The sequence below is a fragment of the Charadrius vociferus genome, unplaced genomic scaffold, assembly GCF_000708025.1.
Source record: "Charadrius vociferus isolate BGI_N301 unplaced genomic scaffold, ASM70802v2 scaffold140, whole genome shotgun sequence".
In the NCBI taxonomy this organism is placed as follows: domain Eukaryota; kingdom Metazoa; phylum Chordata; class Aves; order Charadriiformes; family Charadriidae; genus Charadrius; species Charadrius vociferus.
Genome location: NW_009646406.1, coordinates 163,416 through 176,760, shown reverse-complemented (window position 1 = coordinate 176,760; position 13,345 = coordinate 163,416). Strand labels below are relative to the sequence as shown.

Genomic DNA, 13,345 nt, shown 5'->3' with positions numbered 1-13,345 from the left:
ATATTTACAAAGATATATCTACACCCACACATCATTAGAAATATTAATTTAAATCTCAACCTGAAAATGTGTAATAATAACATACATGCCTTGACACTGGGAGCTAATAACCCAGACAGCAAGTAAATTTCTGCTAGAAAGTGCTGTTGTTCACCAGTGTTGAGATTGATTGGAAAACTTTAATATATGTAAATTAGCCAATCTGAAAGCCTAATTCATTTCTGAGCATGTGCAGTATCCAAAACACGACAGGGGAATGTCAATTTTTGTCCCAAGTATGGGACTCAACGTAGACACAACTGAAATAGATATAACAAACTAGATCCACTGTGAATTTTCCATCAGAATTATTTTCCACTGAAAAATGCCTTTGTTGCAAAATAAAAAAAATTCTGAGAAAAATGGTTTCAATTTGCTGCTCAGAAAATTAACACAGCAGCTGCCTCTCCACCTTCTTGGAAAATCCTTATTGCTTTCAGCTCTGCAACTTTCCCGAGGAACTGTGGAGGCAAGAGACTCCCTGCGTTACCACACCAGAGACAAGCTACCCAGTGTGTAAAAGGGTATCCAAGAAGGCCCAACCTTTGTCAGCCTTCCAAGTGGGCACTTGACATATTAAAACATTCTTATTGCAATTCGCCTGCAACAGAGCTTTGGAAACATTTTTTTTTTTTTTTTTCTGTGGAAAATACCGAGGTTTTACTTCTCATCCTCATCCAAGACAGACTATTTTCCAAACTACTGACACTTTTCTCGGAAGTTCCATTTTCCAGAAGACAAGTTCCAAATTCCAGACCATGAGATCTGTCCAAAACAACCCAGATTTCTATTTTCAGCCTGTGCCTTTACCACACTTTGCATATTCAGATTTATGCCAATAATTTTCTCTTAAAGACAGATTTTTGGTACAGTGGGAAGTGGTCCGGAAAAAAGAATTTGCTCCAGTATGCAGAAACAAGCTTTACTCTCAGTTACATTAGGTCTACACAGGACAATACGCATCAAAAATAAAACATAATTGAGCAGAGGTACTCCCCACGTCTTGTTTGACTTAGTTGGATTTTGGCATGGTTTATTTTGTATGTTTTAGCCTTGCTGTCTACTTCATCAATATTTTTTCCAAGGGAGAACTAGGATTTATAGACTTACTCAAGTCCCTCTTTGCCCTTTCAGAGTGAAGTGATGAGTTACTAAATTAAACCCTTGCCCACTTCTCTTCCAATTTATCCTCCAAGGTAGAGCACACTCATTGCTCTTCTGGAACACATCTTCCAGTTTAGTTTTCTACAAAAGAAGTCCAGTTCATGAGCTCCAAGAACACGATACAAAATACAGTGCAGTACAGTGCTTCAGAAGCACCCTTGTGTTCCGAAATAAAATTCTAAGGTAGATGTGCTGTTACACAGCCAGTGGCAAGAGGAAGCTCTTCCAAAAAAGCTTTTCAGAACACCATAGTTAGTTCCTGCTCTGAAATACCTTCTTGGAAGAACTTCTCTCCAACAACATCAAAGAAGCTATGGAAACTGGCTCTCTTCCTAACCCAGCCACCTTAAGTCATGTTTCCAAACTTTGGCAAAAGCACAATAAAGCAGGGCAAAAAGAGAGTCTGAGGAACAGCTACAAAGAGAAATCAAAATTCACAATAAATCTTACTTCAAATACATTAGGAGCAGGAAGTCTGCTACATCCACTGGTGATCAAAGTATAAAGGAGCACTGAGAAGACAGGGGCATTGCAGAGAAGCTAAAAGAACTCTCTGCATCGGTGTTGGCAGAGACAGAAACTATAGAGGTTTCCACATGGAATTCTCTTCTGTCTCTAGCTCAACCTTGAGGACATACAACTCTACGAGGAACGTAACAAAAGCTACAGCATCCTGAGTGTCCAAGTGAAGTACATGGTGTTTGCTTTGTTCACAGTGATTTCCAATAAAAGATGTCAAATGAAGCTAGTAGGAGCTCGGTTCAAAGCAAGTAAAAGGAGATGGTTCTTCATACAACCATGAAACCCCTTCCCAAAGGATGATGTGGGTGTTAAATGTTTGCAAAGACTCAATGAGAATTAAACAGGTTAATGAAGAAGAAATACATTAAGGATTTTTAAATACTCAGACATTACACCCAGTCCAGCAAGTTCCTTGAGCTGAAACAGCTGATGGCCAACTTGTCCTGTCTCATTCTTCCCCAGGCTTCTTCATAAACTCATGGTTGGAGTCAGAATATTGGGTGAGGTAAACATTTCGTTTGACCAAGTACAAACGTTTTTTATTATTTTAGTAGATACTGTTAATTCCTTTTTGCTTCTATCCTACATGGTGTCTTTGTATTTTGGATCCATACAAAAAAGGGAAGGATTGCTAATCTCCTTTATTGCCATCTCATTTTAGCTCTGGGAATTATTATTCCTATTTTAGCTAACACCCATCATGACTTACATAAAGCATCCATGGTCCAATCCTGTAAAAGGAGTTCTTCAATTCTGTGAACTAGCAGGAGCTGAGAACACTGAGTATTTTAAAGGATCCTGGACACGTGACAGTGAATGGGATTTAAGCATCCATTAAAAGCTGCACAGAATTGCTTTTCTGAGTCTGGGCTCTAAAAGACCACTGAGCTATGCAAGGGCTTTTACACATCATTTTGTTGTCAGCATATCCCTGTTCAGTTTCAACCTGCTTTATTCTGATCTGGTTTGGGTTTTTTTAAAGTTTAAAACCTGTTTCCAAACAGCTGTAGAGTAACCAAATCGTAAAGCATCAAATAACCCTTTCTCTTGGAAGAAAATCATCATGACCTAAAGGTTAGGTCAAGAAATAAACTCTTTTAAAGAGAACGTTTCTGCCCACACAGAAACCAAAAGCAAAGGCTAGTTTGTATGATACCATATGTAGTTTCCATAAAAACTACGTGTTGCCTCCTGTTTCAAGACGGACCTGAACCACACCCCGGGGGTGAATCTCTCTGGATGTCTGACATATGGGATCTAGGCTGAATGCTGTAGTTTGAGACTGTTTTCATGTAATGATTTTTTTCTCTATTTCTGCGTGCTAAAGCCCGACATTTACTGCTGAGCACTGCCATTGACAGAGGATAAAAGAGAACAATAAGCAAAAAACTTACAGATGGCAAATGATTACTGGGAATCACTCAGAGATGATGCAGTGCTTTAAATTTCACTTACATTTATTTCTGTTTCAGAAAAAACTTGTACTTGCAAAAGGATCTAGAATACACATTTTGAAGGAGCAAAGTCAAACCCCATACTAGGCTAAAAAAGGTGACTATAGGACAGCAGAAAAAAAGGTTTGGGCCAATTTATAGCCATTTTTCTTGCAGCTCTCAAAATACCGGAGTGAATTTTCCACTTAGCACACTGTAAGCAGTTGACTTGGAAAGCCCTATTGAAAAGTGAAAGCCTATTCTTCGTACAGCTCTTTATAGTACTGAAAGAATACATGAACTTCTGATCTTTAGAAAATGTATGTGCCTTATTCCTGGCCCAAAAATATATCAAAAGTGAAAGAGAGGGGATTCTGGGAAACTGTCTGGAAGCAACCTTTTGCCTAAAGCCAGTTTTAAATGTCAGGATTTTTTTTAGGCTACTGATTGTGCCACAGTACTTAAACACCAACAAAGCATGATGCTGGTTCTTCACATTTTCTCCGAAGTTATTAAAGTGGTGCTTCTGAAAGCAAAAATAAAAGAATTCTCCCTCAGAATATATGAGTTGAGCAATGACAATCCAACCAATAGATAAGCATCTCCAGACAACAGAGGAGTAACAAAACCTGAAGATAACGATGAGGATTTTAAACAATCGCTTTACCACTTTTACGCAAACTCTTTGAATTCATGTTGAACTTTTGCTCCATTCCAGTATGAACTGTATCATCAGTGGTTTCAATTTGGCCTGTTACACCTCAATTATCTTTAAAGACTTTCTTAAAAATGAAGAAAAACTGCATTTAAAAAAGGCCAATGGCTCAACTAAGAACTCCCTCCTTAGTTCAAAGCATTTCGTCTACTGTGAATGTCACAGTTAGGAAGCTCTGCTCCAAAATCTATATTTTTATTCATAAAGAAGTTGTCTTAGTCTTGAACAAATCCAAATACGGCAATTTGGCCTCCAGGTAATGTCTGCCATATTTGAAGTTTTCTGCACAGTCCCAGAATGCAAGAAGAAACGCATGATTGCACTGCCCTAATTAAAATTTGAATCCAAAAACTTGTTAAAACCAACTCAGTTTAAAAATCTCCTTTGCCAACATGTGCATTGAGTCCTGCATTCTTAAAATGGTTTGGGGAGGCATTTTTGTTCTTTAGAAGTTACAGTTATTACTGTTACTGTTGTTGTTGTTATTATTAACAACATGTCCATATGCATAAGCATATTGCTGATTTGGATCCACTTATTTCACCATACAATAAAACCAGTTTTTTCACTATCTCATTGATTATCAGGAGCCCATCTAATGGGCCTATCTTCAGTGAATCCATTTGTTTCCACTCGTCACCCCCGATGAAAGTCCGTAACTGCTGACTACAAGAAGCTCCTGTAAGAGCACACAGTACAGTCACATACGAAAACATACGGTTTTATCTGTTTCTCACAGAGTGTGCTTCAATGTTTGTTCAGTCACAAACACCTCTTCTAAAATGACAGCAACTGAAGCAACAGGATCTCTAAGAAATTAGAATCATATCCAACATGGAAAATTCTTCCTTCTTTCTCACTGCATGTGACATTCATTTATGCCAAGTAATATTTGTGTTAAACAGCAACTGTGTGACAGATGACTACTGACTTCATGTCTGTGAGGTGTGATCTAATCTCTGCTATCTTATCTCCAAAGCATTTGGGGGAGAGTTAACCTGCAATGTGCTAAGGGCACCAACATAATAACGTTAGTTATATATAGCTGTTCACACCAAAGAGTTTCCAAAAAATTTCAGAAGGTGAATATTATTACATACTGCTATTCCATGAATTTTAAACACTGTGAAAGATATTGAACACTTTTTCTCCCTCTCAACCTTTCCTCCTCTTCATCCAAGAAGCCTCCCCTACAGTCACTAAATCAAGTTGTTATATATTTATACACCTTGCTGCCTCTGGCCTAGCAATTTCCAGCAGGGCATTATTAAATGCTGACTTCAAAATTACTACCAATGCAGTACTTACTGGGCTGGTCTGACATGTTTTTTAATATAAACCTGCCTTACCTGCTTTCCCTCGGCCTCTGAGCAGCACTTTACCATTATTGTGCAGGATGGCTGGAAAACACTTCCCTTGGATCTACTTTTAGCCATTTAGCCTCCAGCCCAGTTTTACTGTCATTAAATCCAGCTTTCAGACAGCCAAATCAATCCCCGTGCTCCTCTCTCCCCACATGTGCTGTCTTTTCTTACAACCCAGTGTTTGGCATTTTAATTATCTTCTGTTGCCCTACACAAAAACCTGGAAAGTAAGCCTTACCTGGCACTGAAAAGGGAGATAGATTGTCCTGTTCATTTTCCTCCTCTTGGTTCACCACAGGGATGTTCCCATTTTCAATATTCTGATGTCTCCCATTCTGAAGTGGTTTGCTCGAGCCGTTGGCAGATTGGATTAACCGCTGACGCTGCACAGTGTCAAAGACAAAACTGCCATAGTTTGGAAAATATTGGTTTTGTTAAATTTGAGTTTTGCTGTCTATCCAGCCCCAGTGACGTAAGCTGTGATATTTCTCCACAAAGCCTTCCTTCCAGTCAGCAACAAACAAATCTGTCTATGGCCTACCTGTCAGGCGACGGCGAGCATTGACCATCCACCTCAAAATTACCGGCAGGAGTTTTTCAAGCCACGATGAAGAAAGTTGTCATATCTGTTCTTCCACACCATGTTTTAGTAAGTGGTGTTATTCTGAAGAACTTCTCACTCTACAGTTCCCATTCAAACCAGCAACAGCACCATAACCTAGTGGTAACACTCAACACATTTCCACACTAATAGACTTGGTTTATGAATGACTCGTTACCCAGGATCTCTCCTACTCAGGCCCCACTCCTTTCCCTCCTTCTCATTGCCATTCCTTGAGGTAAATGTAAAGGTCCTACTTAAAATTTCAAAAGCAAGACTAACCCCTGTTGCCCTTGTCTGAGTAGATACTTTCATGAAGCTCATAACTGCCCCTGCAGACATGTATAAGATGGCTATAGTTCCAAAACATAGTACAACAATTACAAGGATAGGTTTTAAACATCGGTATATGTACCCATTAATACACTGGAGAATGTGAGATTTAACAGTGATTTCCTACTTTTATAAAAAAAGAAATATTTTAGTTTGTTAGATGAGATAATGCAGGGTTAGTAAGTGTTCTCTTTTTTATGACAAATTGTTGCAACTTCCTAAAAAGTGCTCTGAAATGCCTTGAAAAACAAAGTAACTGCACAACACACACAAAAAAATTTGAAACTAGTATTAATACACCGTAATTAAAAAGAGAGGAAACTCATATCTGAATACTTTGCAAAAGTTTGGCAGTAAGAACACATAAGAACATAGAACCAAAATACTCTGGTTTAGAGAATGGTCTTTGCAGACACTGAACTAGCAAGTATCAGCTCTCTGTGCACATACCCATTAAGAAAGATGTTTCTGATCAATGAATTGCTTTCAAAGCAGAACTTTTACAGAGTCAACTGCTGCTACGTGCCTTATCTGATCTTCTGCTCTTAACTGTATGCCACCAAGCCGACTTCCTAACAAGCATTTCACCGTTTTACTGTTAAATTGGACTTTTGTTACAAATGTATTAGTGTTGCTTTCTTTCATTGGGGTATTCACAGTCCTGGGTAGACACCTCAACTGTGTTACAATGTTCAAATTCTAGGAGCTTGCTAAAGCTTGCATTTCCTAAACTACTGAAATCAATTTATTTGTCAGAGTAAAAAGCTCTCGTATTTGGCACTGTAGGGAGCAAAGGATAAAATCCCGCCTCCATAGAAGCCAAGGTTGACAGGCCAAAGATTTCACCTCAGGTACTTGATACAAGCTCAGAACAGCATCATTTGGCCAGTCCTGTCACTTCAGCTGTAGGCTATGAAAGAAGCAATATATGGTGGTGACAATACATGAAGTAAGAGTTAACGGAAACTGTCCAGGGCAAATTCCACTCATGAAAGTATTTTGGTCCATTTTCATTTTGAGCTGAGGACTACACTGAAGACTAAAGAGGCAAGCAAATATCTTATGTGATCCTGATGTGCTGCTAATATAAGAGCAGTTCTTACAGATTTTTGGTTGCCCTGTCCATTATCCTTTCTTAGTTTGACCACTGTTGTAATGATCAAAACCAATTCTTCTGCTGCAGATAAAATCCAAATGTGCACACATACACACACACACATACACACTGAAACAAACGTCTTCTGGCAGGGAGATAAGGGAGTCCTTCCTTGGTGACTGTCCTCCCATTAAGACAGGCATTCATCACCAATTGGGAATCCATCTTCAAATCTGCTGTGGCATAGCTTCTAGAGAAAGACACAGCTCTAGCCCATCCCTAGGAACATGGGAGAATCTGAATTCCAAAATCACTATGAGCATGGCTCTTTGGCAACCCCTCTGCCTCACAGTCATTTATTGTTTTCTTAATGAACCTACCTCATTAATGATGAGTCGGCTTGCCATCCGCATTCTGGTGCGTGGTCCAAACTTATTTGTAATCATAATCCGTAATCCAGCTTCAGGGAACCGGTATTTGGGGGGACTGGAGCAGATGATCTCATCCACCATCACAACACTGTTTCTGCCATACTGCTGCATCCCCTTCACTAATGATCACAATGGACAGAGTCAGTTGTGGAATTGATCTTACCATGCTTCCCATCACCCAGAGTCATTCTTTTCAGGTGCAGGTGGGGATAATATTCATCTGAATACTTGAATTTTCAAGTGACTTTCCTATAATATTTCTGCAGCCTGGTGAATCTGCTCATCAGTTGTGCACTTCAGTCAGATCACATGCTGAAAAGGGATTTCACTCTGCTAAGGTAGCCACCAACCCACTCTCAGGTGAGTGGGAGCTGTTTTTCCTCATGCTGTAGTACCAGTTTTCTTTGCTTATGTCCCACTACAGTTTTGTAAGCCTTCTCTAAAAGCACTTGCACTGTGGCAGTGTAGACAGCGCCCCTGAAACCTCTAAAGCTATCCCACTAGGATCAAGGAGCTGCACATCCAGAAGTCCCTAATGTTGTGCCCACTCCTTTTACAAATCTTCACTTTACCTTCACAGAATAGTATCAGTATCTCTAACATGACGAGATTTGAAATAATGCAAAACAACAATTGTCAAGAACAAATGTATGTTATAAGTAAGCCTTTGTTAATATAAAGGAACTTGTACCAAGGTTAAGAGGTTTATTCTACCGTGTTAAGAACACAGAGAGACAAAATTACATTGGGAATCAACACAAGTACAGGCAACGACTTTAAGAGCTCAACAACAGACCAATATTCTCACAAATGCTACAGACTACACATAGCAAGCAGAGCAAGGCTCAGCAGACAGGAGACGTACCCATGTGGTGTTAGAAAGCAGGGCAGGAAATAATGCATATGACTGTAATAAATATTATTTATTTATATATATATATATAAAAATATTAATAATATGTATGGGAAAAAAACCCAACAAAATTATTTCTTGCTTGTTTTCTGCTTTGCTTAGCTTGGCTTCACCCTCCCAGTCCCCTTTTGCATTAAGTTACTTACATTAAGAAGAGGAAGAGAATTTAGGAGGTAGAAGTGAAAGATAATTATTAGTGCATGGTTCCAGTCAGGAAGCAAAGGAAATCTAAGAAAACATTCAACTCAAACAACGGAATTAAAATGGACCTGTTCTAAACACACAGAAATCTATATTGTTATTTTCTTGCATTGTTACCATGTTGAAATACTTTAAAAATATTTTCAGGAAGAAAACTGGATCCATGCATGCATGTAAATCCCATCATGCAAAAGAGGCTTTGCAGTCTCAAGCATCTTCTAACACATTTGAAGTTGAAGAAATATATCCTTCCATTATTGTTCAACAAGAAAAACCTAGCAAGCCTGTAAATCACCAGTAAACAGCTATATCTTTTACCCTGTGGCATTTGAGCGTCTTGCTTTGTTTCACTAAAATGAGTTTTCAATGACTACACCAGGGTCACCTGAAGTGTCATAAAGAGATCTTGGGTTTCATAAAGAAATATGCCTTACTCAAAGAATCCACCTGGTAGTCTTGTTTTGCAGCTTAGAATCTCTAATGGAGAATAGAACTAGTAGCAGTTTTGCATTTGGTAAACACAAAGCAGCAATTATCCTCCCCCTGCCCGGACATCTAAAACAAATTAACCTTGCTGAGTACCGTAGCTGATGACGCAAATAAGGAGCACATCCATTCCAATGACTTTTACAGTTAGGAGTAGCAGTTTTTCTATGAAGGAATATATAGCCAGACAAGATTCCTACGAACCAATCCCCATAGAAGAGGCTACCTGGGAACCAATCCTAGAGAAGACGACTCAACCAGAGTGGCTTAACATTTGCTTTAGCTAGACAAAGAAAAAGAAATGGTTGACAGCAATCCTGGTAAGGCCAAAAGGCCAGATATCTTTTGAACAGTTTCACTGGATTAACTGCTCTCAAGTGAGTTTCTCCAGTGAAGTCTCCAAAGTGCATCTGTATTTACATTGTCATGAAAAACATGGGGGCGCTGCAGTTGTGCTGGAACTGTTTCAATGAGGACTAAGGAGACAGTGACCAAATATACTCAGCTTTGATGAAATACCATGATAAAAGACCCAGAACTCATGTAGAATACATCACTATAAATATGTATAACTAACTGCAGCTGTTTTGACTTATTGCAGCACATCGGTCTTACATTTTCATAACATTTCTTCAGTCTCACTCCATATGCCCCTAACATACATACCTTTGCCCCATATGGTATAAACAGGGTCCACCTAAAAATTGCAAAAATGGTTTTCATAAATGTGTGAGACATGGAAAAGTGTTTTTGTTTCTCCTTTGCGATACTCCTTAGAAAAATATCTTCTGAAAACAGCTTTTCCTTTTAACAAACTACCTAAACTTCCTGCTCACTGCAAAGGGTCGTCACCAACAACCTTGTCAAAATCAACAGAAAGCTTCTTGCTGACTTTAGCTGACTACTGGTCAGGATCTCGGAAAACCACTTTTTTTCAAGTTTCTGGTTTTAGGCAGGAATCGAACCATGCCACCTGGTGGAAATTTGGGTCAACATAATAAAAGCCACAGGCAGCGAGCCCCATGTTTGTACTTTTAAAATAGGAGTGCTATTCACGAAGTACAAATATTTCGCCTTCACCTGTGTGTGTAGAACTTGCCCTTGAAATTGAATTTATCCCATGGTGAAAAGCTCTTCTTTTTCCCTCTGAGACCTGAGTAATGGAAGCTTTTATATTGTACCATTTGAAGCTCTTAAAAGTAATAAAACTTAGAAGCACAAAAGAGCTGTGCAGCATGTGCACCCTGAGCAACAGACTAACCATCCTTGGCAGGAAGAAAGCTCCTCACCCAAAGCAACTGATATTTTTGGGGAAGTAATCAGACTTTCCTCCTGTGGAAAATCAGATTGTTAGACCTAGACCTTGGTGAAGCCAAGGGAGTTTTTTTGGTGGATCCTGAAACTTGCTAACCACTGGCTGGAGGTAAGGCAGATGCCTGCTCTAGTTCTCTCCCCTGCTACTAGCAGTGCTCCTGTTTTGGCAAGTGGCTGGTGCTGGTGCAGCTCAGCTTATGAAGCCACCCAAGTGTCAAATAACAAGGAGTCACTGACAGGTCATGGCATATTTTGACTCAACAGGAGGGAGATGCAACAGGCAGCCATGCGATGGTTTTCTAGGACAGCTTCTTGACACGTAAAGCACCCATCTACAAAGCAGTTCGGCTAACACTGCCATCCTCCTCTCCCATTGCTCACTTCAAACCCTGTCACCTCCTTAATCTCTTCTTCATCTCCTCCCTCATCCCAGGTAGGTTTGCCTGTGCTAATATCTACACTCTCATGCTTTGAACAATGGTCCCTCCAATGCAGCATGTAGTAATGTAATGGGTGCTGGAGAAGGCAAAGGGAATCTGACTGAAACTGCAGTTTCAGTGCATCTTTGAGGGAAATAAGAAAAAATTTGCTGTGGACAGTTGCTAGTGGAGACACCATTCTCAGGAGTACAGGTTTTTATTAGCTTTCTTGCTCCTTTTCCTAAAAGTTCTGCATGTTCTTCACAAGCATTAAATAATCTTCACATTTCCTGAAAGGGAAATAGGTGGACTCTGATAGCTCTCTGTGCTATCATCACTTTTACCACACAGTGGCTAGAGAGGACGCACCAGTGCTATTTAACATCTTTGTTGCTGACATGGATGTTGGGATTGAGTGCACCGTCAGCAAGTTTGCCAACAACACCAACCTGTGTGGTATGGTTGACACACCTGAGGGACAGGATGCCATCCAGAGGGACCTGGACAGGCTCGAGAAGTGGGTCCATGTGAACCTCATGAGGTTAAACAAGGCCAAGGGACAAGGCCAAGGGCAGGGTCAGGCAAACCCCCAGTATCAATACAGGCTGGGGGATGAAGGGATGGAGAAGCCCTGCCAAGAAGGACTTGGGGGTACTGGTGGATGAAAAGCTCTACATGAGCTGACAATGTGCGCTCACAGCCCAGAGAGCCAACTGCATCCTGGGCTGCATTAAAAAGCAGTGTGGCCAGCAGGGCGAGGGAGGGGATTCTGCCCCTCTACTCTGCTCTCGTGAGACCCCACCTGGAGTACTGCGCCCAGCTCTGGAGTCCTCAACATAAGAAGGACATGGACCTGTTGGAGCGGGTCTAGAAGAGGGCAACAAAGATGATCAGAGCACCTCTCCTATGAGGACAGGCTGAGAGAGTTAGCGTTGTTCAGCCTGGAGAAGAGAAGACTCAGGGGAGACCTTATAGCAGCTTTCCAGTATCTGAAAGGGGCCTACAGGAAAGCTGGAGAGGGAATTTTTACAAGGACATATATTGATAGGACAAGGGGGAACGGCTTCGAAGTGGAAGAGGGGAGATTTCGATTAGATATTAGGAAGAAATTTTTCACTATGAGGGTGGTGAGGCACTGGAACAAATTGCCCAGGGATGTTGTGGAGGCCCCATGCCTGGAGTTGCTCAAGGCCAGGTTGGAGGAGGATACCCTAGGACGTATCCTCTGAACCTTGTATTTATGTACCTCCACATCCAAGTGACAGACTTCACTATATCATAGTTAATGTTCACAAAAATTAATTGTAAAATGAGATCAAAGAATTTCAAAGACATCTCCATTTAATTATGCTACAATGTCCTATGAGAAGTAATTTTAAATCTCTGTTAAATTATGTCTAAACATAGTTTGACATCTGAGACCAGAATATCAGTGTGCTGTCATTGCATAAACCTGCAGTAAGTGACAGCACCTTGAAGAGATCCCAGCCTAAACACTAAAAGCAGAAAAGAGTGGTCTTCTCTGAGCCTGCCCTGAATTCCATTACATCAGGACCTTTCCAAATGCTACCTACACTGCTGCTCAGCTCAGTCTCCTAGAATGGGAGATGTCTGCAAAGAATAAAGCAAGAAGACCTCACCCATTAAGAGTAGCCCAAGAGCTCACTAAATTATATGGTTTGTGCTTTGAAGGTAGGAATGATTTTGCTCTACAGAGAAAAGAGGGAATGGAAGAGAAGAGGGTAAGACAATGGTAAAAACAGGCTTACAAAAAAGCCCCAAATACCCAGGCATATGTGCTTACCTTCAGTACCAGAAGCTGGGTATCATCTTCTTCCCCTTTATGACAAAGACACGGACAGCAAAGAACCTGCATTTCTCAATTTTACATATGTGCTTGGCAAAGTATCCAGACCTATTTAGGCATATAAAAGCCAGTCTTCTGAGGATCTGAACTCAACATGTAATCCCTCTTGCCCACTGATCTGCCCATGTCCTTTCCTTCAACACCCAAGTCTCAGTTCCAATCTAATTTTTGAAGTGAAAATTACCTTCTTCCTGGCAAAAAAAAATACTTCTTTCACAGTGTTGTAGCTCATCACTGAACAGGAGATCAGAAGGGAGCAAAATTGCCAATGTGCAAAGCAGCTTGTTTTCAGAATATCAAAAAAAAAATTTGGTTGGTTTTTTTCTATCCGGCAGTCTGACTGCTGAGTTGTCAAGTTAACCCAATAAAAATTCCTGCTTACAATTGAACAGTAACTGTTTCGATTGCATTAAAGAAAAAAAAAAAAGGATATCCTGTGAACTACTT

At 40.3% G+C, this 13,345-nt stretch overlaps 1 protein-coding gene across 1 annotated transcript in view; it reads right to left on the bottom strand.

The window, feature by feature from the left end:
* The window catches only part of SLC24A4 (solute carrier family 24 (sodium/potassium/calcium exchanger), member 4), a 90,658-nt gene that overhangs the window by 13,016 nt on the left and 64,297 nt on the right, over positions 1 to 13,345 (bottom strand). The window contains exons 10-11 of the mRNA XM_009895466.1: positions 7,648 to 7,817; positions 5,476 to 5,620 (exon numbers count right to left, since the gene is read on the bottom strand). Coding sequence (XP_009893768.1) covers positions 5,476 to 5,620; positions 7,648 to 7,817 — 315 coding nt within the window. The remainder of the gene's footprint in view (positions 1 to 5,475; positions 5,621 to 7,647; positions 7,818 to 13,345) is intronic.